The sequence below is a fragment of the Lissotriton helveticus genome, chromosome 2_1, assembly GCF_964261635.1.
Source record: "Lissotriton helveticus chromosome 2_1, aLisHel1.1, whole genome shotgun sequence".
NCBI lineage: Eukaryota > Metazoa > Chordata > Amphibia > Caudata > Salamandridae > Lissotriton > Lissotriton helveticus.
This window is the reverse complement of record NC_136059.1, coordinates 32,665,702-32,690,348: the sequence shown is the minus strand read 5'-3', so window position 1 is coordinate 32,690,348 and position 24,647 is coordinate 32,665,702. Positions and strand designations below refer to the sequence as shown.

The window sequence follows — 24,647 nt, the reverse complement described above, 5'->3', positions numbered from 1 at the left end:
GGCCGTCCGTTGTCACCTGGTGACCCCAGAACAAATTCTGCCAAACGTTCTTTGCCCGGTCCGATCGGCCGACAATTCGGAGAGCCTGTGTCGGATGGCCTGCGTCCCTTTGAATGGGGAGGAGTCTCTGGTATGTTAAAAGTGACTGTCCGCGACGATGCCCCCGTGGACTGCCTCCTGGGGAACGATCTCGAGAGTTCCCCGTGGGCAACCGTTGAAAGAAGAGAGCACCTGGGGATGTTAGGCCTCCCGGCCTGGGCGTGCGTAACAACCCGGTCCATGGCCGCCGACACCATCCCTAGATCTGAAGAACCCGAATGGCCAGCACCTCCTCCCCCGATCGCTCCAGAGGGAGACTCCATCCCTACCGACACCCCGGAACAAACCCACGAAGAGCCCGCTCAGCCCCAAGACCTTCCGGACCTGGCTCAGTGGCGTCAGGAAGGGGGGCCCACCCAAGAACAATTCCGGCAAGAGCAAAAGACATGTCCCTCCCTCGAGGGACTGCGACAGCAAGCGCTCGCCCAGGGCGCAGGAGACACCGCAGGGGCCCACTGGATCTATTGGGAAAATGACCTACTGTACAGCGAACAAAGAATAGCGGAACTGGGGGCCAGTCGAGTGCTGGTGGTGCCCCTCCGTTTCAGAGACTTCCTTCTGAACTTGGCCCATGATGTCCCCCTGGCTGGACACTTGGGGCAAGACAAAACATACAACCGCCTGGTGACTCACTTTTACTGGCCGAAAATGAGAAATGACGTCTCCACCCACTGCCGGTCCTGCCCGACCTGCCAGGCCAGCGGGAAGAGCGGCCGCAAACTCAAGGCACCTCTGCAACCATTCCCCGTTGTGACCACCCCGTTCGAAAGGGTGGGAATAGACATTGTGGGGCCCCTGGACCCCCGAACAGCACAAGGGCATCGATTCATCCTGGTCCTGGTGGACCACGCCACCCGTTATCCTGAGGCGGTTCCCCTTCGAACTGTAACAGCACCAGTGGTAGGTCGAGCCTTAATGGGGATCTTCTCTCGAGTGGGCTTCCCCAGGGAAGTCGTCAGCGACAGGGGCACGAACTTTATTTCAAAATATATGAAATCCCTATGGCAACAGTGCGGAGTCACCTACCAATTCACGACCCCCTATCACCCGCAAGGAAACGGACTGGTCGAGCGATTCAACCGCACTCTCAAGGGGATGATCATGGGGCTGGAAGAACCCCTACGCCGCCAGTGGGACGTGCTACTACCGTGCCTCCTCTTCGCCTACCGAGAAGTCCCCCAGAAGTCCCTCGGCTTCAGCCCTTTCGAACTCCTGTACGGACACCCTGTTCGCGGGCCTCTCAGCCTAGTTAAAGAAGAGTGGGAAATGGCCCCCCTGAAGACCCCTCCAGACGTCTACAAGTACCTCCTGACCCTCCGTAATCAGACCCGGCGATTCAGAGAGCTCGCCAAAGCCAATCTTGAAGCCAGTCAGGAGAACATGAAGAAGTGGTACGATCAACATGCCTCCTCCATCGAATTCGAGCCTGGCCAGCAGGTATGGGTGATGTCCCCCATCGAACCTTGTGCCTTACAGGACAAATGGACGGGGCCCTTCAAGGTGATCGAGCGTAAGAGCCCCGTCACCTACCTCATCGACATGGAATCCCCCCGGAACCCCCTCCGGGTCCTCCACGCCAACAGACTCAAACCCCACTTCGTGCGCTCGGAGCTCAGCCTGCTGATGGCTACAGACAGTGGGGCGGAAGAGGACTCCGAGCCCCTCCCTGACCTACTGGGGGCCGGGGAAAAAGATGGTTCGGTGGACGGGGTCCAACTCTCCGAGGCTCTGACCCCGGAGCAGCGCCAAGACTGTCGGGCCCTCCTGCTGCAATTTGCAAACCTATTCTCCCTCACACCCGGGGTCACCCCCTGGTGTCTGCACGACGTGGACACTGGCGACAGTCCTCCTATCCGACACCGGCCGTACCGAGTACCAGATCGGGTATGCACCTGCATCCAAGATGAAGTCTCCAAGATGCTCGCACTCGGAGTCATCGAACCCTCGGACAGCCCCTGGGCCAGCCCGGTGGTACTGGTCCCCAAAGCTGCGGCCCCGGGCACCACACCCGAGCTCCGGTTCTGCGTCGACTATCGGGGTCTGAACGCTGTCACCCGAACCGACGCTCACCCCATCCCCCGAGCCGACGAACTAGTTGACCGCATGGGGGCGGCCCGCTACCTAAGCATCTTCGACCTGACGGCGGGCTACTGGCAGATCGGCCTCACCCCCAGGGCACAAGAACGATCCGCTTTCTCCACCCCGGATGGACACTACCATTTCAGAGTGATGCCATTCGGCATGAAAAACGCTCCAGCCACGTTTCAACGACTGGTGAACCAGGTATTGGCGGGCCTCGAAGAGTTCAGCGCCGCATACCTGGACGACATCGCGGTGTATAGCCGCCACTGGTCAGACCACCTCCGCCACCTCCGAGGGGTCCTGCAGGCCCTCCAACGGGCCGGCCTCACAATCAAGGCCAGCAAGTGCCAAATCGGCCAGGGGTCCGTGACCTACCTCGGACACCAAGTGGGGAGCGGTCTGGTGGCCCCCCTCCAGCTCAAGATCGCTGCCATCCAGTCCTGGCGCCCCCCCGTAACCCAAACCGAGGTCCGAGCCTTCTTGGGGCTCACCGGATACTATCGGCGGTTCATAAAGGACTATGGCAGCATTGTGGGGCCCCTCACGGAACTCACATCCAAGACCAACCCAAAAACAGTCAACTGGACTCCCGACTGTCAAGCGGCCTTCGAGAGGCTGACGGCCGCCATGTGCACCGCTCCTGTGCTCCAGGCCCCCGACTACAGCCGTGAGTTCATCGTCCAGACTGATGCCTCAGACCATGGCATCGGGGCCGTCCTCTCCCAACTGAACCCCGAGGGAGTCGACCAACCAGTGGCCTTCATCAGCAGGCGCCTCCTGCCCCGAGAACAGCGCTGGAGCACCATTGAGCGAGAGGCCTTCGCAGTAGTATGGGCCCTCAAGAAGCTCCGGCCTTACCTCTTCGGAACCCACTTCCGGGTACAAACAGATCATCGGCCCCTGCAATGGCTAATGCAAATGCGGGGGGAGAACCCCAAACTATTGCGATGGTCCATCTCCCTGCAGGGGATGGACTTCACTGTGGAGCATCGCCCTGGCCAAGACCACGCCAAAGCGGATGGCCTGTCCCGCTTTTTCCGCCTCGACGAGGAGAGTCCCCAAGAGGATGGGTGACTCTCCCCGCCTTCAGCTGGGGGGGACGCATGTTGGACAGGCCCCACGAAGGGCTCGCTCCCTCCCCGCATGACAGGGCCCAGACGCCGGCTCTCCGGGGGCTACCCGCAGAAGCAACCCGCAACCCGTCCCCTCCGTGACGCCTGCTCCCGGATATCTCTGTGTCACGGGCCCGGGCCCCCGTCAGCCCCATTGCCCGGCCCAGCCGCCATCTTGGACACTGCACCACGCGGCCGCGTGGCCTCAGCTCGACCCCAACCCTGGGCCCGGCCAGGCCCCGCCATCCCGGCACCACCATCCATCCAGGAGGTGAACGGACCACTTGGCAGGCTAATGGGAGAAAGAAGTGTCGATGGCTCTCCCCCGCCAGGTGCCGATCGCCCCCAGCCTCCCCGGGTGCTGGCTCCACCCCCCTGCTGGGTGTCTGGACTCCCTCATCCCGGACCTCCCGACCTCCCAGTGCAAGGGTCCGGACATCAAAGGGCGCCATACCTATAACCGAGGCAGCCCCAGAGCAGGAAGGCAGTTGTATCCTGGAGTCGAGAGACACCGAGAAGAACTCATCCTTGACGGACTGCTGGCGCTGCCGCAGCCCTGCCTTGTGAACTATCGTCCTGCCTGCTGGTGCTGCCGCGGCCTTCTGCAACCTTCATCCTCGTGGGTCCTGCTGGCGCTGCCGCGGCCCGTTGTAACTTCCATCCTCGTTGGGACCTGCTGGCGCTGCCGCGGCCCGTTGCCACCTACGATCTCTTCGGGACCTGCTGGCGCTGCCGCGGTCCGACCCGTCCGACCACCGAGCTCGAGAATTGTGAGCTACCACAGTTTCACCTCAGTACCCGTAGGTACCAAGACTGTCCCGCTACCCCCTTTCCCTACTAGAGACTAGAATTGAGAGGATCATCGTGTCCTGATCTCCTTGTATCGTACTACCTTACTTCAAGAACTGCCTATAAAAGGTGTTACTCTGATCTTCGTGTGGTGTCCATCTGTGGGGGGGGAAGTTACTTGTCTGTACGATCGCTGGAGACGGCCCTCACCGGAGGCCTCTCCCCTTGTGCTCGGCCGACCCTCCAGGTCCCCGTCTAACACCCAGTGAGCTGGCTCTGGGCCCAGCCTTGCCCCCCCCTGCCTTGCTGAGGGGATCTGCCTGGACTTTGGGGGCCTGAGCTCTCCCCTAGCGCTTGGGAGCGCTTGATTTCGGCCCCAGTGCTTAATAGCGCTTTAATTGCTACTTCTGCGCAGGAGGCGCTTTTGGAGTTCGGCTAGCGCTTGGGAGCGCTTTTCTGGCTCGGCCACCGTGTTGCCGATTCTGAAGTCACCTGGCAGGTGCCCACCCTGCCAGGGGCATTGCCGCCCGAAGATCGAGTGCCCACCTCGATTTATTGTCCTTCTTAAAGAGCCGGTGCCCACCCGGCATTTGCTGCTTATCGCCCGGGCCGCCGCGCTGCCCGCAACGACCCGGAAGTGGTTGGCTGGTCGGCCAATCTGAGCGCGGCCGACCGGAAGTCCCGCCCACCGCAGCCGAGAGACGAAGGAAGGAAGCTGCCTTCCGGTTCCCCCGGGGCTCCCGAGTGTAGATAACCCCTGCTCACCCTCTAGGTAACGTGGCACGAGCAGCAAGGCTAAACTTGGAGGCGATGTAAGTTAAGCATTTGCGCACGCACCCCAGCAACAACACCCAGGACCCACCACAAAGGAAACTCCACACAAGGTTATATAAAAATAGCCTTTGTATTACACCAAAACACATTAGATAAAACACACACTTTACAATGTGCCAGAGGCACGGGCAGAATTTACAGGGGATATGTACAAGACAGGGCCACCTGGACCACTGTCAGGAATCAGAAGTAACACTTTCAGAAATAGCACTTAGAATGTAAAAATACTTTAGCACAAAATAGCACACAACCAGTAATCACTGGTAACCAGGATCTCACTAGCACCACCTGTACTAGGGAGAAAACAACCACCTAAGTATTCCAGAACCTGTAGGCGTGTAAGAACATAACACATGATGCAATGCATAACATTCATTCAGAGGTGTAGGGAGGAAAACACATGATGCATCAACAATACATTCAGAGGTGTAAAAACAATAACAATGGCGCCAAACTCACAAGTCACCACCTGTGACTGTCCATAGGCAGGAACACCAGAACTGTCCCAATGTCAGGGGCCTAAACGTGGCAACTGCCCACAAAGTGCTGGGCAGCTGGACACACTGTTGGGCCACCACTGGAGCCTCGCAGGCTCTGGCCAGAACAATGTGGGCAACAAGGGAGAGCCTCTCAGGGCTCTAGAATGACTCAATGCAGCCTCCCTGGGCTGTGGGGTCCCTCACGGGGCACCCAGAAACACTGGGGGTGCCTCGAGCCTCTCTGGGCTGGAAGCACCAATGCGGGCGTGTTGGAGTCCCCCTCCTGGGGACTCGAGAATTAAAGAAATGCCCCCTTGGCCCTCTTAGGGCTTTGAACAAATAGATGCTGCCCCTGGAGCCTCGTGGCTCCAACCAACCAAGATGCGGGCAGGGAGCCTCTCGTGGGCTCAACCAACAATAATGCGCCTGAGCCTCTCTGGGCTTTTAACTGAAGATGTGCCCCTTGAGCCTTCTCTCAGGGCTCACAACAAGGTGGGGGCAAGGTGGGGCCTTCTGGGGCCACTCCACCACAGACACCAAATGCCCCCTGAGCCTCTGGGGCTCGTAGTCAAAAATGCCCCAGAGCCTCCCTGGGCTCGCACCACGAAATGCCGCCTTGGTGGAGTCCCTCACGGGGGACTCAACTTTGCAAATGCCCCCAGGGAATGCCGGCAACATAGGAGCCCCGCTCGGGGGTTCGGACACAGAGATATGCCCCCTGAGCCTCAACAGGCTCTACACACCAGAGGGGGGGGCGTGGGCACCGACAATGTGCCCCGACGGCCTCCATCTCTTGCAGCACACTCCCACGGGGCTTCGGCCTCACACCCCCTCCTCCCGGTCAGCTTCACGCACCGGCTGTCTGCGGGGGAGAGCTCCTGCTCCTCGGGGCTGCGGTGCCTCACTTCAGTCTTCTCCTCCGCGGCGGGGGTGTCCTGGGAGGCGGGGTGGGCTCCCGGCCTCCCTTGAGAGCAGCAGCACTTCTGGGGCTCTCCCTACACTCGGGAGCCCCGGGGGAACCGGAAGGCAGCTTCCTTCCTTCGTCTCTCGGCTGCGGTGGGCGGGACTTCCGGTCAGCCACGCTCAGATTGGCCGGCCGGCCAACCACTTCCGGGTCGTCGCGGGCAGCGCGGCGGCCCGGGCGATAAGCAGCAAATGCCGGGTGGGCACCGGCTCTTTAAGAAGGACAATAAATCGAGGTGGGCACTCGATCTTCGGGCGGCAATGTCCCTGGCAGGGTGGGCACCTGCCAGGGGACTTCAGAATCGGCAACACGGGGCAATCGCCGGGTGGGCACCGGCCGAGCCAGAAAAGCGCTCCCAAGCGCTAGCCGAACTCCAAAAGCGCCTCCTGCGCAGAAGTAGCAATTAAAGCGCTATTAAGCGCTGGGGCCGAAATCAAGCGCTCCCAAGCGCTAGGGGAGAGCTCAGGACCCCAAAGTCCAGGCAGATCCCCTCAGCAAGGCAGGGGGGGGCAAGGCTGGGCCAGAGCCAGCTCACTGGGTCTCCAGGCAGGGAGACACTCCAAGTGGCGGTCCTCTGGCCCAGCAGCAGCAACAGCCCCCTCAGGATCCTGGCAGAGAACAACATCTGTGGGGACACAGCCCCATTTTTATACAGTACATTCCTTTGTCTGAAGGTGCAGGGTGGGGGCGGAACCAGTCGCAGCTGGTTCTTGAGTACTCTGTTTACCTCAACCACCCTCTCTATTCACTGGCAGGGCTAGGGTCATTAGACACACCACAGGGGGGCGGAGCCAGCATTGTGTGGGGAAAACCCAGCCCATCCAGGACACAGGTACACTCCTCCCACACATCACTCATGCTAATCTCCCACTCACCACCGGGCAGACCCATCCAGACTTCCTGGAGCCTGGCATGCCAGCCAGCTCCAGCCAATCACGCTCCAGCACCCTCACTGCACACGTACAGCCATGTCTAGGAATGACACTTCCCCACTAGACACATACAAGTCGCACATACCATTGCGCAGCATTCACTCCCACGAGTTTACACATACCAGACTCAAGCCTGTACACCCCACGCATCAGTAACTACCGGGGACACATACATTTCCCATGCATTCCTATGGGCGGGCAGGCCTAGCTCAGCACATGCACTCAGAGTGCGCACGCCCTTTCCACTGGGACACAGTGAAAGTGCGCAGAATCCCAAAAATCACCATTGCCAGGTCACCATTTAAAAGCAAAAAGTCTAGGGGTGAACCTGCCCTAAGGGCCAAAGTCCAACAACCACCATTGGAGGTACCTGTGCGCTACAAATACCAAAATAAATAAATAAAATAAAATAGGCTGAAGAAACAGGGCCTTAGGATGAAGAAACAGGGCCTTAGGGTGAAGTACCAGGGCACACGGCTGAAGAAACAGCAGGGAGTTAGGGTGAAGCAACAGGGTGTTAGGCTGAAGAAACAGGGCCTTAGGGTGAAGAAACAGGGTTTTAGGGTGAAGAGACAGAGCCTTAGGGTGAAGAAACAGGGTGTTAGGCTGAAGAAACAGGGTGTTAGGGTGAAGAGACAGGGCCTTAGGGTGAAGAAACAGGGTGTTAGGCTGAAGAAACAGGGCCTTAGGGTGAAGACACAGGGTGTTAGGGTGAAGAGACAGGGCCTTAGGGTGAAGAAACAAGGTCTTAGGCTGAAGAAACAGGGCCTTAGGGTGAAGATAGTAGTAGCAAAATATAGCACAAAGTTCCCCAGTAGGACTAGAAAGAAAGAGTGTGTGTGTATAGAGAAAGACAAGAGGGAAAGAAGAAAGGGAATATTCCCTCTTGGGAACTAGAACCCTCACACACCCAGCAAGCCAGGTGTCATGCTTCATCATATGGGTCCTGCTCCTCGCCAGACTGGCGCTGCAATGTCTGACGGGCACCCGCGAAGGGGCTCTTTAGCGGAGATCTTTTGTTCCAGCCATATGGTGCATGCGTGTGAGAGGGCAGAAAAATTGTGTAGTCGTGACTAAGTGGTGGTGATTCAAAAAGGTAAGTTAGTCCACAAGGATTTTTAATAACGTGGCTGACTCCCTTGGTTACAATAGTGGGAGGGGAGATAGACGCTAAGGTAAGTGGCGAAGATATCTGCAACCCTCTGTTTAGGTCGACATGTTTCTTGCTAATCTAGCAATCTAGCAATTCCTCAGGACCTTGGTGTCTAGTACTACACAGTGAATTAAAAACCTTTATACAACCTTTATTTTTGTAGGTCTGTGATGGGCAGGCCAACTGGTCCTGCCTCAAGTGGTGCAACCTAGAGAAAGGGAGAACATGTAGGAAGGGTTGTCAGCATAATTCTCCTCTAGAAACTAGGTGCATTTCCCTATATGTAAAACACACACACTAATTATTTACAAGACTCAGCCGAGTCAAAAACAATAGAAGATTGGATCAAAAAGCGCTTACCCTAAGTGTGTCCCTAAAGTGCCCCGCAGTCTGCTCCTGTGGGACCTGCACAGAAGAGTCAGGGACCTAGAGAAGGTGGGGGGAGGGAAGGAGGGAGAGGAACAATTGATTTCCTTAAATGGGGGCCGGTATTTAGTTGCTGGAAAAGAACATTCACAGTCGGGCTAAACTGGCTAATCCCGCTACTGATGTCCGGTGTCCAGTTCTCAGAGCGGTAACTGTAGCAAAATTAGGCTTACAGAGTGGATTCCGAAGGTACCGCCCCTCCTGTGTTGAGTGGTGATTGACAGGGAGAAAACCCCGAGCCTCGCCGTGCCCCTCGAGTCTGCAACTTCAACAGGGAGTGGAGACGTGAGAGTGCGAGGGGAAGAAAAGCCTGTGTTCCCCTGTCAGAGTAACATCCACCAAAAGGAATAGCAAGGTACGGTACCCGTTTCCTGAAAAAGCCCAAATGCCCCAAATTAGCCTATCTCAGACTCCACACAGGACCTCAGCACCTGACTGCACCGAAAACCATGAGTGTTTCTATGAAGCTCAACCCATTGGTGATCCAACACCATTCCAAGGAAACTTACCCAAACGGCGTGCGGTCTCTGCCTGCAAACCTACCCCCACGTACAATCCGTGCGGGATCCGGAGCGACTGGTAGCGAGGTCGCCGTTGTACCCTGCGTCTCCAAACTCCGGTGATTGCCATGGTGGGCGTGGTCGCGCGCTCAGAACCCGCGCGTGTGCAAAGGTTAGCAAAGAGAGCTTGTTGAGATCTGCAAGGATAGAGGGGATCAAGTGGGTATTTCTGTCGGCCATATTGGGTGAGTTGGCGGTATGGTATTCGCCCTGAAGCCTATTGAGCCCAAACGATCATGACATCCTATTTGATCGTGAGATCGATAATTCAGTGTCATATGACTGAGTGCAGTGATATAGAGGTATTGATTCCATATACCTGAACGTAATTGAAGTCTAGGTAAGCAATAAGTTAATGGCTCGGGATGGTGGAGTCGGCGGAGTCCAATCTGGTCTGATCACATGACATGGGCGGGATCGGGAGTGAGAAGGGCTGGTGCGGAGCTCGGCCAGAGGATGAGCCGCGGGTCTGGGTAAAAGGTAAAGTGCAGGTCACTGGAGTAATATAACTGCACATAGATGGCCAAATTATGAGAAGATGGGCCAGGGGTCAGGTAAGAGTAAGCTTGGTAAGTGTAGGTCACTAAAATAGTCTGAGTACAAAAAGATGGTCTAATTGTGAATAGATGACCAAGGCACGGCATCATAAAGACCCAGTGTATCCAGTTTGAGGCGATGAACCCACCTTTGTTCAATCCTGAACAAGCCTTCTTTGGTGATTCCTGGGTGGCATTCTAGAACCAGCCAGCGGATACTGTCGGCTGTATGTCCCATTTGTGTGTAGTGTTGATACAGTCTAGTATTGTTTTTTAGGCATCTTATGTTGCTTTTGTGTTCTTGAATGCGCAGTTTTATCTTATCTGTCTCATTGTCATCCCAATGTACTGTTGGTCACTGGGACAGGTGAGGAGGTAAATACACTTGGCGCTATTACAATTGGTATGCCTTTGCATTCGCCAGGTAAATGTGTGGGATAACTGGATCTCTTTGATGACACTGGTTTGGGGGCACACTGTGCAACCACCGCAAGGGAAATGGCCAATTACCGGAGGGTGAAGAGACAGGGCCTTAGGGTGAAGCGACAGGGCCTTAGGGTGAAGCGACAGGGCCTTAGGGTGAAGAAACCGGGCGTTAGAGCGAGAAACAAAGTTTCAGGGTAAAGAAACAGGGGGTTAGGATAAAGAACTTGCTGCCGGAGTATGCGAATCAGCAAAAAAAACGAGAAAGAGGTGAATGAGCAGGGATGAGAGGCATCTGAGGGTCACATCGAGACAACACAGCCTGACCAAGGCCAGCAGAGTATTAAACAGAGAGAATTCATATTGGACAAGAAGCAAACAGTGCACACAGGTGACAGTGGGGGGCCAGGGACGGTGTCTCGCAGAGGACATGCACAGGGACAGGCAGCTTCAGTGGGGGACACGCTGGGACCCCTCTGTGAGGGGAGGGACGGTGTTTCCCAGAGGACACATACAGCGCGCACAGGGACAGGCAGCTTCAGGGGGGTGCAAGCTGGTGACTGTCTGTGGGGCAGGTACAGGTGTCGTATAGTTCCCACTAAATCGTAGGACCTGCACATTTTTGGGACAACATAAACTTTGGGTGAGGTGCCTAGACTGATTCCAAGCACCCCCGCAGGATATGTTGGCCTAGAGACCCGCTAGCTCACAGTGCCACCATGAGCCCCCCTAACCTTACCAGGGAGCAAATAGATTCCGGCAACCACTGAACAGGACAACCCTGACCCCTCGGGGATCGTGGACCTTTCGCTCAGTCACTCGTGCTTATTTGTGCTCTGCGAAATATACAGAAAATACACAGTGGGACATTTTCAATATATTTATTGAATCAATGTTATTCCTGTGTAGAATACATGGGCTGCGATAATCAGTAGACAGAAGCCGATGAAAGTAATTACAAGCACCAAAAGAGTAAACAGTAGATACAGTGCTACCATGGTGCCATGACAGTGTATATATGCAGGCATGTAAACAAGGCAGTAATCACGTGTACTCCCACTATGCAAGCCCTTCTCTGAGTGTACGTAGAATGTGTGTAGATGTGAGCCGAAGAATCCTCCCAAGAGACGATGCAACGCCATTACCTGGCGGGTGAGAATGTAGGACCCCGTCTTGGTCACAAACTGGACACCCCTCACGAGATGTCAGACTGCTGCGTGGTGAAGTCTCGGTGTCAGCTGAAGTGTCTCTTCTGCTAATCTTTTGGGATGCTCAATAGAAAGCATCCTGGTGATGTTCGTATAGATTAGAAATGTTTTGGATATGTGCAGATAGCCCTGTCACCCCGTGGATAAAGATAGAAAGACATTTTTACATTGTGCATCAAGAGGCCTTGTACATGGTGTTCGAAGCATCATGATAATGTAATGTGAAGCCAGATATGTAAACAGAGTAGTTTCAAAAAAACGAATCCAACATTATCGTACATGCAAAAATGTGCAAAATGTGACAGCAGAAATGTTATAATGCAAAATTAGGACAACGTAACCCACTCAAAGCTATCTAAAAGCCAACAGGCCATAATAAAACTAAAACGGTCTAAAACCACTTTTAAAATCTTATAAAGGCAAGCTTCCCTTTAAAATGTTCAAAAAGCCCTTAAAAAGTCAGTATGTATTTGAAATCCCAAGCACACAGAAAGCCATGGTGCCTAGAAAAAGAAGGCACACAAAAACAATTGTTTTGATAAATGTTTGTTTAAAAAACAGGCCAAATTGTTCCCACCACATGGACAAGCCAATTGTTTATGTGTTTCAGTTGGTAGACACAACATCGCTGTTGCCCGCACTCACAGTCAACGTTCCCAGAGGCGCACCTCAAAGCAGGTTTATGGAGCAAAGGTGATTCCATCCAGTTCCTACAGCAACCGCTAAGGGAGGGACTGCATCCTGTAAGCGTATCGAAGAGCGGGTATCCAGTTCACTAGGAACCAAAGCATCCCAGGTTGGCTCGAAGAATGCATTCATCAGCAACGGAATACGCTGGGAACAACAATACCCATGGCCCTTTAAGGGGTCAATCAGTAACCCAATGTCCAGTGGCACAACCGATTGTGATCCGAGGCATACAACCAATGTGTATTCATAGCTGCAAGGCAGGCAGCAGAATACAGGTTGTACGCAGTGAAGCCAAACAGGCATGAAGGGCAAGAACCAGTGCTCGTTCAGTTTTTGAAGCGGAGGTGTGCCGAAGCAGTGTGTCTTGTGCTCACGGTATCTCAGCACAAGCAGTGGTGTCTCCATTCCGGGTTGAACTGGGATGTCCATTGTGGAGCAGAAACATCTAAATCAGGATTCCCGCCACAAGTAGCAGGACAAGTGGGAGACCTCCAAAAATCCTACAGAACACGGAGTGTATGAAAGACGGGTAATACAATTGCACTTTGGAGAACTCACTAACACTGGAGAACATGAACGCACTTTGGGAAATTAACTAGCACTGGAGAATCTAACAGAACTTTGGGGAACTCACTACCACTGGATGATTTATCAGCACTTTGGGAAACTCCCTATCACTCTGTAATTTAACAGCACTCTCGGGAACTCACTAACACAGTGAAATTTAACAGCACTTTGGGGAACTCGTTAACACTGGATAATTTAACTGCACTTTGGGTAACTCACTATCACTGGAGAATCTGACACTACTTTGGTGAACTTACTAGAACTGGAGAATCTAACAGCAGAGTGGTGTGGCTCACTGGTTAGAGGCGGCAGACCCGGAAACAGAGGACGGCCCGGGACCAGGGTTCAATTCCCAACGCAGCAGGGTCGTGGACCAGGGTAGGCGGACTCGATAATTCTCGCTTCGGTGCTTACTCTAACCAGGGATCACACTCGGCAACTCTGGGCATTAGCTTGCCTCATCTCCACAACGGCCCCCCACATACACCGGGGATGCCTGGTTTCACCTTGGAGATACCCAGCAGGGATCATCTCACAGGGAAAGCCAGGACGGGTTCCCCAGTGGTCTACAGCGCTGGGACGCCCCATTGCTGGGGTAGCCATGCGCTTTAAAAGACAACCTAACATAACATAACATTTTGGAGGACTCACTAACACTGGGTAATTTAACTGTGCTTTGGGGGCCTCACCACCACCGTGTAATATAGCTGCATTTTGGGGAACTCATTAACACTGCAGTTTACCTGCATTTTGGGGATCACACTAACCCTGAAGAGTCTAACACTGCTTTGGGAACTCAATACCCCTCGGTAATTTAACAACATTCTGGGGAACACACTAACACAGGAAAATGTAACAACACTTTGGGGAACTCACTGGAACTGGAGATCTAACTGCCCTTTGGGGGACTCACTAGCACTGTGTAATTTAACTGCTCTTTGGGAAACTCAGCACCTACTGCGTAATATAACTGAATTTTGGGAAGCTCATTAACAATTGAAAATCTACTAGTGCTTTGGGGAAGTCAATACCCCTGCAGAATTTAACAGCCCTTTAGGGAACTCACTAACACTGGGTAATTTAACAGCACTTTGGGACATTTAACAGTGTATGTGAGTTAAACAGCACAGGCAAATTTGTTAGTGTTTGGGGATATAACACTACTGGAAAATTGAACAGCATTTGGAAATTCAACAGAACTGGGAATTGTAATAACATTGGATACCTTAGTATTGTAGTAGGCAAACAGAAGCAGCAAAGATGTTTGGTTATATTACTAAGCAACTAAAACAAAACAACATGCAAGTCAAGCTGACGCACATGATGGGCCGCTGTTAGAAAGGCGCAAATGCACAATCTGATCAACTGAATAGTCCAGACTTAAGGGTGAGATATACTGGACACCAAAAAGGCCATCTTCATAGATGGAATACCCGCAAGGCCGTGTCTCAGCCCGTGGACTTGTCTTGTCACCTCCCTTTCTTAGATTACTCTCCCAAGCCACCAGGTATGGGGCGGCCACCAGTGCCAACACTGCCGAGGCCATCTTCTGTGGTTATCCCCTCAGTAGGCTTGTTAAGACCACTGCATTACGTCCTTCAGCAAGATGCGCCGTTTCTCTTCCGCTCTCTCTTCCCATCACATTGCTGTCTTCCCAAATGCATGGTCCTACTTGCATACCTTCCTAGCACCTCTAAACAGCAAGTACGGCCATGTTACTAGAGACAATATCTGACCCACCTCACAAGACCTGCTTTACTCTTGGTCGTCAAGGCACCCTCTGGTTACAGACACACAAGAGACACATCAGGAGTTACCACACTCAACAACCTGGGCGGTTTCTTCATCACAGAGCCACGCCTCATCTTTCATGCATGTATCCGCTAAGTCATCCACAAAAAGACCGTGTGGTTCAAAACAATCACTCCACCTTCTACCACGTCCTTCCAATGCCTCTCCACCGAAAGAGCCTTCAAGCCAACATATGTGGGACAAATATTCAAACCAGGAAGCGGAACATTGTGAAACAAGTATGCAGACTGACACAACTATTGGGTGAGGTAAGGCACAACCTACTGCTATCATGAAAATACTACCAAATGCTTGGAAAATTACAAATGTATTGATTTACTGTATGTAGAACTCTTGAGCCATCACTGATGAAGTATCCATGCTTTTAGGAGGACATGTTAAGAATTCAGTTGATACAAACTCGAATGTACCAAAACTAAGCAAGCAAGTAGTCCAACCGTGTATGTGGGAAAATAAAACAGCAAAGACTTGAAGAGGAGAAGTGTGTTCCATAGTATGTATCAAAGAACTAAAAATGAATTGGGAAGTAACAGAAGAAGAAGGTAACAAAAGTAACTGAGATGTTTAAGAGTGGTTAGTGAAGTGAAGGTGAGACAAGAGAGCATTGTGAAGAAGGAACAACCTGAGGAGGAATAGGTAGTGGTGATACACCATTAAAGAGGCGCCATAGTCAAATATTGGGTTTCTTACATCAGAAAATGTGTTAATGGAGAAGTGAGGAACAGGCAATGCTCCGCTGCATAGTACATAACTTAGAAAAGAAGAAGATGATGTATGTGTAGGAAAGTAGTCTCTGCTTCTTATGGTTACCCCCACTTTTTGCTGATGTCACACTGTTTTTGGCCTAGTCTGACTGGGATCCTGCTATCCAGGACCCCAGTCTATCTGCTTTCTCCCTTAAAATTGCAATGCATGTACTTTAGGTACACTCCAGATTGGATTCTGGGGTACCCTTATCAGTCCCAGGAATATGGAACACCATGTACCCAGGGCATAGGCACCCCAGAGGCCTCCCATGGGCAGAAGCATGTATTATGCCACCCCTGAGAGGCCATCCAAATTAACACGAACAGCCTGCTACTGCAGACTGTGTAAGCTGGTGCATGCACCACTTATTTAAGATATAGGTTCACTATATCTATTTAATCACTACACTTAAATACCTATCAGTTGACTCTATGGCAGGCCTTAACAATCCTGAAGGCAGGGAGCTGGGTTTTACGTGAGAGGGTGCCCCTGCATGAGCAGAGCCCCTCTGCAACCTTCAGAGACCATTCTTCGGGGTTGTCTGTGATGCAGTCAGACATGTATGTTTCAGTGCATTATAACCTGGCGGTAAATGCTAACTTTAAAACGGCTGCTTAGAAACATGTCGTGTTTGGTGTTAAACACATTGGAATCATACCTCCACACCAGTAACTGGACATATGTGAGTCACCGGTCTACCCGGTACCAGTTTTCTGGACCTGGGCAGCACAAAACGGATGCTGCCAGCCACAGCCAAGCTCATGCAGAGGAAGGCATGACAATAGGCATCCTGTCACAGGAAGGTCTATTGGGGCTGGGTGGGTGCACTCTCTGAGTGCCAGAAAGTCTGCACTGGGGGCACAATTGGTGTCCTTGTGCATAGTCCAGTACAAACCAGTTCCTGGAGCCATTTGCTCCTGCTCTGGTGCAAAACTGGACAAAGGATATGGGTGTAGCCACCCCTCTGTCCTGCCCCTCCCTTAGGATGGTCCACAGAATCTTTCCAACCCCTTCCCATGGGTGTAAAGTGGGTTACCTGGCTTTAGGACTTTAGATTTTACCTGGACAAGATTCTGCCAAGACAAAATCAAGTACTTTGACTGCCTGCACGCTGCTGGACGACTGAAGAATCTCCCTTGGAGTAAAGGAGTTACTCCCCTGCAAAAGCAGGCACCTAAATGCATCTGACCGCTTTGCTTTTCCCGAGCTCCTGAGGACTCTGAAGATTTCAGCAACACAGAGTTGGGTTCCCGAAGGTCCTTGAGGTATGTCTGACCTCTCAGTGATTCTGAGACCAGTATCCCTTGTGAGGGCCGTGCAACCTAAACCCCTGTGCACAGCGTTCATTTGCAATTGCATATGCTTGGTGACAATTCCTGAGCTTGTGCTTTGGCCTATGTGTAGCCCTGACCCCGAGCAGTATTTGCACTGAAGATACCCGGCCTCCACTCACCGAGTGCTCTGTGGGCTGGTATCTTGCACTCTTGCTTGAGGTCTCCTTGAGATCCCTGGTCCGTTGGCCTGTGGGTCCTGTCATGGTTCACCTTGTTAATTCTTGGGCTTACCTAGTTGCTCCAGATGTGTCCTGACTCTCCATTGCTTGGAGAGTCCCCTGACCTTGCTGGTCCACACCGTAACCTGTTTCCTCTGACCGCGTGGGTTGCATTTGCCAAGGCTTGTTGGTGATCCAGCCGGACATCGACCCCTCAGCACTCGACATCCTTTGTGGGACAGCTCACCTCTGGACTCTGGTTGTCCTGGACATCTCCTGGTTCCAGTAGCTGCAGAGTCACGCAAACCTTGTTCATACCTGAAGCACCTGACATCGGTGGGCATTCGACTACCGAGCCCCTGGTCACCTGAAGTGACCCAGACTCTGTCCCCTCTGCTTTCAGGTTCCTCTCACTTCGAATCCAGGCTTGGATTCCACCTGGCATTCTCCGCCCTCCTGGCAGCAGAACTTCTTTGCAGCTCTCCATTAAAAATGACGAAGGTTTCCGACACCACTTGACCCCTATGCACCCGGCTCCTCTGGGATAGGTAACACAGGTACTTTGATACTCACTGGTGGGTTGACCTTAGAACCTCCTAAGTTCCAAAGGGTTTGCTTGAAGTTCTCTTAGAAGTGACCTTAACTTGTAATTTTCCAACCGCAACTTTCCCATAGAGTTGTACGGAGAAACGCGTCTGTGTTTCCTCACTGAACCCGTCCTCCGTGGACGGGTGCAGGGGGTCCCCAAGGAACCACTCCTCTGGGTGGTTCCTTGGGGTCCCAGTGATTCCACGTGCTCTAGGCACTGTGTCTAGTGAAGTTGTTGTTATGCAATTTTTTTTAGTATATGGTTCGGTCGCTCTGCATTTCGCTTTTTACGAATGTTCTATTGATTCAGTATTGTGTGCTTTGTGCCCTAGTCTCGTATAGAGACTAGCAGAGAGTGTTCAATTAATAAATACATATTTTTATATCACCAATGTGTGGTTCTCCATTCATTTAGTCATTTAAGAGGTGATATTCTGGTAAAACAAGCTGCTTGACATTCCTTCAAGATTTAGCCAGAAGGCTGCTCTCCACAGCTACCACTAGGATAGCTTTCTAAAAGTTATCTTTGAACTCATACATCATAAGGGTCGTGTGGACTGGTACAACTTGCCCACTTTAATTAGTGGACAGCATGTACCAGGCCACCTTCTCACAGTATGAAATTGCAAAACACAATATTATGAAGAGGTAATCAAAAACTGGTGTGAAATTATCATTGAAATGGATGATATAGAATTCGGAACAATGACATAACAATGACACCACCGAGACCACCCTCATCGCCGCCACCGACGACCTCAGGACCCTGCTAGACAACAGGGAGTCTGCAGCACTCATCCTCCTAGACCTCTCCGCCGCCTTTGTCACCGTCTGCCACCGCACACTACGCGCACGCCTCCTCGCCGCAGGGATCCGAGACAAGGCTCTGGAATGGACCACTTTCTTCCTCTCCGGCAGAACCCAGAGCGTCCGCCTCCTCCCGTTCCGTTCCGAAGCCTCCGAGATCATCTGCGGCGTACCTCAAGAGTCCCCCCTCAGCCCGACACTGTTCAACATTTACATGGCCCCGCTCGCACACGTCGCCCGACAGCACGACCTCAACATAATCTCCTACGCCGACGACACTCAACTGATCCTCTCCCCCACCAAGGACCCCATCACCGCCAAAACCAACCTTCATGAAGGGATGAAGGCCATTGCCGACTGATGAAGATCAGCCGTCTGTATCTGAACTCGGACAAGACGTAGGTCCTCATCCTCGGCTCCAACCCGTCAGCCTGGGACGACTCCTGGTGGCCAACGGCACTGGGGGCAGCCCCGACCCCCACCGACCACGCACGCAACCTGGGAATCATCCTCAACTCAATGCTCTCAATGACCAAGCAAGTCAACACCGTCTCCTCCTCCTGCTTCAACACCCTCCGCATGCTCCGCAAGATCTACAGATGGATCCCGACAGATACAAGAAAGACAGTCACCCAGGCCCTCGACAGCAGCAGACTCTACTATGGAAACGCCCTCTACGCGGGAGCCCCGACCAAGCTCATCAATCGACTACAACGCATCCCAAATGCCTCGGCACGACTGATCCTCGATGTACCTCGACACGGCCACATCACCCCCCACCTGAGAAACCTACGCTGGCTCCCCGTCAACAAGAGGATATCCTTCAAGCTCCTCATCCACGCACATAAGGCACTCCACAAGACCGGCCAGGCCTACCTCAACAGACGGCTCTCCTTCTACACCCCCAACCGCCAGCTACGCTCCGCCGACCTCTCACTCGCCAGCGTCCCGCGCTTCCAAAGAACAACCACCGGCGGGAGATCCTTCTCCCACCTCGCCGCCAAGACATGGAACACCCTCCCACTGAGCCTACGACAGACCCAAGACCTGCTGACCTTCAGGAGGATACTAAAGACCTGGCTGTTCGATCAGTCGCGGCCCCCACCTCCTCCCCCAGTGCCTTGAGACCCTCGCGGGTATGTAGTGCGCTTCACAAATGACTGATTGATTGTTAAAATAACTAAGGAGAAGGTGACAGGATTAACAAATGTTAAGCAGGCCGTGGGCAATGAAGTGACAGAATTGAAAGTGGAAGCAACTAAGGATGCCAGAATTTATGAGTGCACAGGAGGCGGGGTTGTGGCAAGGATGAGGTGAGGATCTATTGAGGATCTATGCATATAACAATGTATTAATACAATTACCTAAGGTAGAGGTAAGGATGCAGTACGGGGATTGCAGGGCTCTGTGACAACATCTATGCACGGGATAAGAATGAACCGAGGATGGGAGTAAACCATGAGGGGTATTCTGAAAAAGATAAGGCTTGTGGTGTGGAGACATTTGTAGCAGGCCAGAGTCCTGCAGTCCCACTCATGTCCTGTGTGGTCAATGAGAATTCAATGAGCTGGGCTGGATACATTTTTTACACACACAACATCTTTCTGATTGTTCTTGTTGTACTGCGCTGACTCCCTTTGCTATGACCCCCCTTTTCTGTCTGTGTATTCTTATCACTCTGAGCAGAAAGTGCTTGACGTTTTTATCATTTCTTCCTTTTCAGTACCCAGCATCCGATCGACTTCCCCGACTGGTGTGAGGCCCATTTCGATGCCCGGACGTGCCAGATCTCAGTTGTACAGAAAGCTAACCCCAGCCTGCCCTGTGTTCACAGCATGGACTACGAATGGGGATCCGCTGACAGCCCAGATCCCACACTCGATGATGTCTTTGAGACCCGTTTGATGAGCTAGTGTCATGAAGATCCACCCGCCCACATGAGAAGGACCAGTGTCCAGGAAACCTTTCCTGCCTGCGCTCCCATCATACCACTCAGAGTGCAGCGCTGGCCGGAGGCCTGCCTGGGGCCAGGCAACCAGTGAAACCACTATCAAGTTAAGGACAGAGCAATACATATTAAGTTAATAATATTTACAACAAGAAGAGGGACTGGGGAAGAATATCTGGAACTAAGACATCAACATGATATTCGGTGCGAGTGAGCGGGGGGGGGAATACACAAACATGGGTGCACCGATTGAGGCAGGAGTAACCATCAAAGGAATGCCATAGGGTAGACACATGTCCATCTGTCCAGCAAACGTCAATGGAATTTGCCTGTTTGTCATTGTATCGTCAATAGAGCATGTCCAGTGAGCTGGAGCAGGACTTGAAGCGCCTGTTGTATCATCCGGCCAGCTGCAGACCCTACAACAAACAGAGCAGCCACCCACCCCTTGACAGAGATCACCTATTGTACAGTAATTGTTCATTATATATTGTCTGTTAGTGCGCCTTGTAGACATTTTGCAATAAAACAAAGAAACGTTTACAATTGTGAATACTAATTGACGTAAGCAAGGACATTTTTAACAAACTTTGAAATAAATTGAAGCAGTGTTATTAGCATTGAGAAACTTCATATTCCTCCACGACCTGTCACATAGCTCTGTGGCCACTCCAGGAAGCAAAATGTAGGTGCCCACTCCAGTCACCCCAACTTCACCCTCCCCTGCTAACTCACCAACATATACAACATATGAGCTGAGCATTGTACAAACCCCCTGGTTAACCACACAATTCAGCATTGTGCAAATATGTACAAACAGATGAAAGAAATATAGAAGAGTTTGGGATTAAAGTATGTCAGGCCTGGTGGGGCTTACAAGTCGAAGAAAAGAAATTTTTCAAAATGACATCACTTCAGTGGCCACCAATTTAACCAAGGCGAATTTCCAACCAAGGCCAAGAAGGCACTGATTGACTGAGTTTCTCTAACTCCTGTGAATTGTTGCAACTACTGAGTTCCCCACTGCACCCCTCGGCCCCATCTTCAAGTGATTTCAACTCATAATTTGATTAATATCTACATCAAAGACCTGATTATGTAAAATATTGACTATGTAATCAAAGTTTATCATAAGGAAGTCTATCTTCGTCCTTCTGCTGCTTTTGTGGGTTGTTGTTTTGAGTTCTTCTGATCTCTGTAAGACTCCTAGAAATGTGCTTGCTGTCTTTCCATGGTCAGGATAAACCTAGAAAGAGCTCTCCTTTCTGCCACTAATCCTTCTTCGAGTAACCCTCCCCAGCTTGAGCCTCATAACTACAGTGTTTCCAACTCAACCTTTCAGAGCTTGAAAGGCCTTTTACCACTGACTTCCTATATAAGAACGCATAATAATAATAATAATAATAATGGTACTTCTCAAAGTAGTTTGAAAGTTAACCGCACCCTCCCCCGGGGTGGGGTGGATTGTGGTTTCTGAAGATGCGTTGTCAGGGAGTGCAATGTAAAGCCAGGACCCCCTCATCTATGGCCTCAGGGTCAGAACCAGAGTAATCTTCAGGGAGCGACTCTGAAGACAAAGTAATCATCAGCCGTTCAAGGGTGCCATGGATGCGGATGCCTTGGTGGGACCATAGCTTGCACCAGTCCTTCTGGGTCAGGAGACGAGAGGCAGACTCTAGGGCAAAGTGAGCAGCAGAACTCTGGGCCTCGCTTCCACATCTTCAAGCAAGTGAGGAATAATGGAGGTGGGACATGGAGGCCACCGCCAGCTGCGCCATGTCTACAAGTGGCACCTGTGTCTGCTCCCAGCGGAGCACTTACCAGATGGTAAAAGGGTGGCAGAGTACCTGCAGGTTTTGGGCAGTTAATCAATCAATCAATCATACCATTTGTAAAGCGCATTATCTACCCGTGGGTCTCATGGCGCTGGGGTGGGGGGGGTGCTGCTACTGCTCGAAGAGCCAGGTCTTGAGGAGTCTTCTGAAGGTCAGCAGGTCTTGGGTCTGCCGTAGGTAGGTGGGGAGGGTGTTCCAGGTCTTGGCGGCGATGTGGGAGAATGATCTGTCGCTCTTCGGATGTGGTGGACTGTGATGAGGGTAAAGTCGGCGGAGCGGAGCTGGTGGTGGGGGTGTAGAAGCTGAGTTGTCTGTTGAGGTATGCTGGTCCGGTGTTACTGAGTGCCTTGTGTGCGTGGGTGAGGAGCTTGAAGGTTATCCTCTTGTTGACGGGGAGCCAGTGCCGGTCTCCCAGGTGGGGTGTGACGTGGCTGTGGCGAGGGATGTTAAGGATCAGGCGTGCAGAGGTGTTCTGGATGCGTTGGCCGAGGCGCCTGCGTAGAGGACGTTTCCGTAGTCCAATCTGCTGCTGACAAGGGCCTGGGTGACCGTTCTTCTCGTTTCGGTGGGGATCCACTTGTAGATCCTGCAAAGCATGCAGAGGGTGTTGAAGCAGGAGGAGGAGAAGGCGTTGACCTGTTTAGTCATGGAGAGGGTAGAGTCGAGGATGACCCCTATGTTGCGTGCATGGCCGGTGGGTGTTGGAGTGGTTCCCAGTGCGGTCGGCCACCAGGAGTCATCCCAGGCCCAAGGGGTGGATCCGAGGATGAGGACCACCGTCTTGTCCAAGTTCATCTTCAGTCTGCTGCTCCTCATCCATTCGATGACGGCCTTCATTCCTTCGTGGAGGTTGGTTTTGGCGGTGTGGGGGTCTTTGGTGGAGGAGAGGATCAGCTGGGTGTTGTCGGCGTAGGAGATGACGTTGAGGTCATGTAGTCGGGTGACGTGGGCGAGTGGTGCCATGTAGATGTTAAACAGCGTTGGGCTAAGGGAAGAGCCATGGGGTACGTCGCAGATGATCTCAGTGGCTTCAGGGCAGAAGGGCGGAGGCGGATGTTCTGTGTTTTGCCGGAGAGGAAAGAGGTGGTCTAGTCCAGGGCCTTCTCTTGGATCCCGGTGTCGTGGAGGCATGTTCGTAGTGTGCGGTGGCTGACTGTGTCGAAGGCGACTGACAGGTCCAGAAGGATGAGGGCTGCTTTTTCTCCATTGTCTAGCAGGGTCCTGATGTCATCGGTGACGGCGATGAGGGTAGTTTCGGTGCTGTGGTTGCTGCAGAACCCGGATTGGGAAGGGTCCAGGATTTTGTTCTCCTTGAGGTAGTGGGTCAGTTGTTTGTTCACGGTCTTCTCGATGACCTTCGACGGGAGCAGGGAGATGGGCTGTAAGTTCTTGAGGTCCTTGGGGTCCACCTTGGGTTTTTTGAGTAATGTGGTGATCTCTGCATGTTTCCAGCTCTCTGGGAAGGTTGCTGTTTCAAAGGAGATGTTGTTGATTTTCCGGAGGTATGGTGCGATGGCTGTGCTGGTTTTGTTGCAGATGTGGTGTGGGCATCGGTCTGACGGAGATACGGAGTGGATGGAGTTCATGATCTTGGTGGTGTCGTCGTCGGTGATGTTGGTCCAGGTGAGCAGGCGGCTGGTGCGGATGGTGGTCGTGGGGGCGGAGGTCTCGGTGGTTGTCGGGGCGGTCCAGGCATTGAAGCTGTCGTGAATGTTTGTGATCTTGCGGTGGAAGAAGGTGGCCAGTGAGCCGCACAGGTCTTGTGAAGTTGGGACGTCGTTGGTGTTGGAGCTGGGATTGGAGAGTTCCTTCACGATGGTGAAGAGCTCTTTGCTGTTGTGTGCGTTGTTGTCTAGGTTGAGGTGCCGGGTTTTTAGGAACCCCGTGGTGCCAGGGGATAACACCGGAAGACCTCTGAGTTCTCCCTGTTCCGGACCACAGAAACACAGAGTCTTCCAGTTGAAGTCAGAGATCGAGTTTTATTGGGTGCACCCAAGTAACACGTGTCCTAGAAATACGACAACACGGGTCGTATATCCTCAGGAGACTGTTCGTTTTTACAGAACCAGCCTTCTCCTTATATACAGAAATAATAGCTGTAGGCAAGAATTCCTGAGTTTATGATATGGCGATACACATATTTCTACAATAATACAAAGAGCGAAGTCATGTAGGCCAACCCATATTTTAGACGTCCAGTTCGTGATAGATTACCCGGCCAGGCCCGGAACTCCCATCAGATATCGATGAAACCCCAATAAAGCAGGGCACCTCCTAGTCATAAACTGGCCATAAACAAGGAACATGGACAGGTGTGTGTGTGTAGAAAACATGGTCGGTATGTAGTGAATGGTTTGTGGCATGTTATGCATTGATGCTATCTTATTCGGCCACTGGGCGAGGAGCTGCCCAAACAGGTTCGGCTGGAGGCAATGGAGTCAGTTGGGACAGGTCAGGGGGAAGTCAGGGAAGGTGGACGTGTCCTTTTAGATCAAGCTCGACCTTACTCAATTGACTTATATGAGGGCAAGACACAAGATGGATGCTGTTCACAAAATGGAGTC

At 52.4% G+C, this 24,647-nt stretch overlaps 1 protein-coding gene across 1 annotated transcript in view; it reads left to right on the top strand.

Annotated features, from left to right (window-relative positions):
- The window catches only part of MSMP (microseminoprotein, prostate associated), an 84,402-nt gene extending 63,005 nt beyond the window's left edge, over positions 1-21,397 (top strand). Inside the window, exon 3 of the mRNA XM_078677170.1 lies at positions 20,024-21,397. Coding sequence (XP_078533296.1) covers positions 20,024-20,213 — 190 coding nt within the window. The 3' untranslated portion in view covers positions 20,214-21,397. The remainder of the gene's footprint in view (positions 1-20,023) is intronic.
- The last annotated feature ends 3,250 nt before the right edge of the window (positions 21,398-24,647 follow it).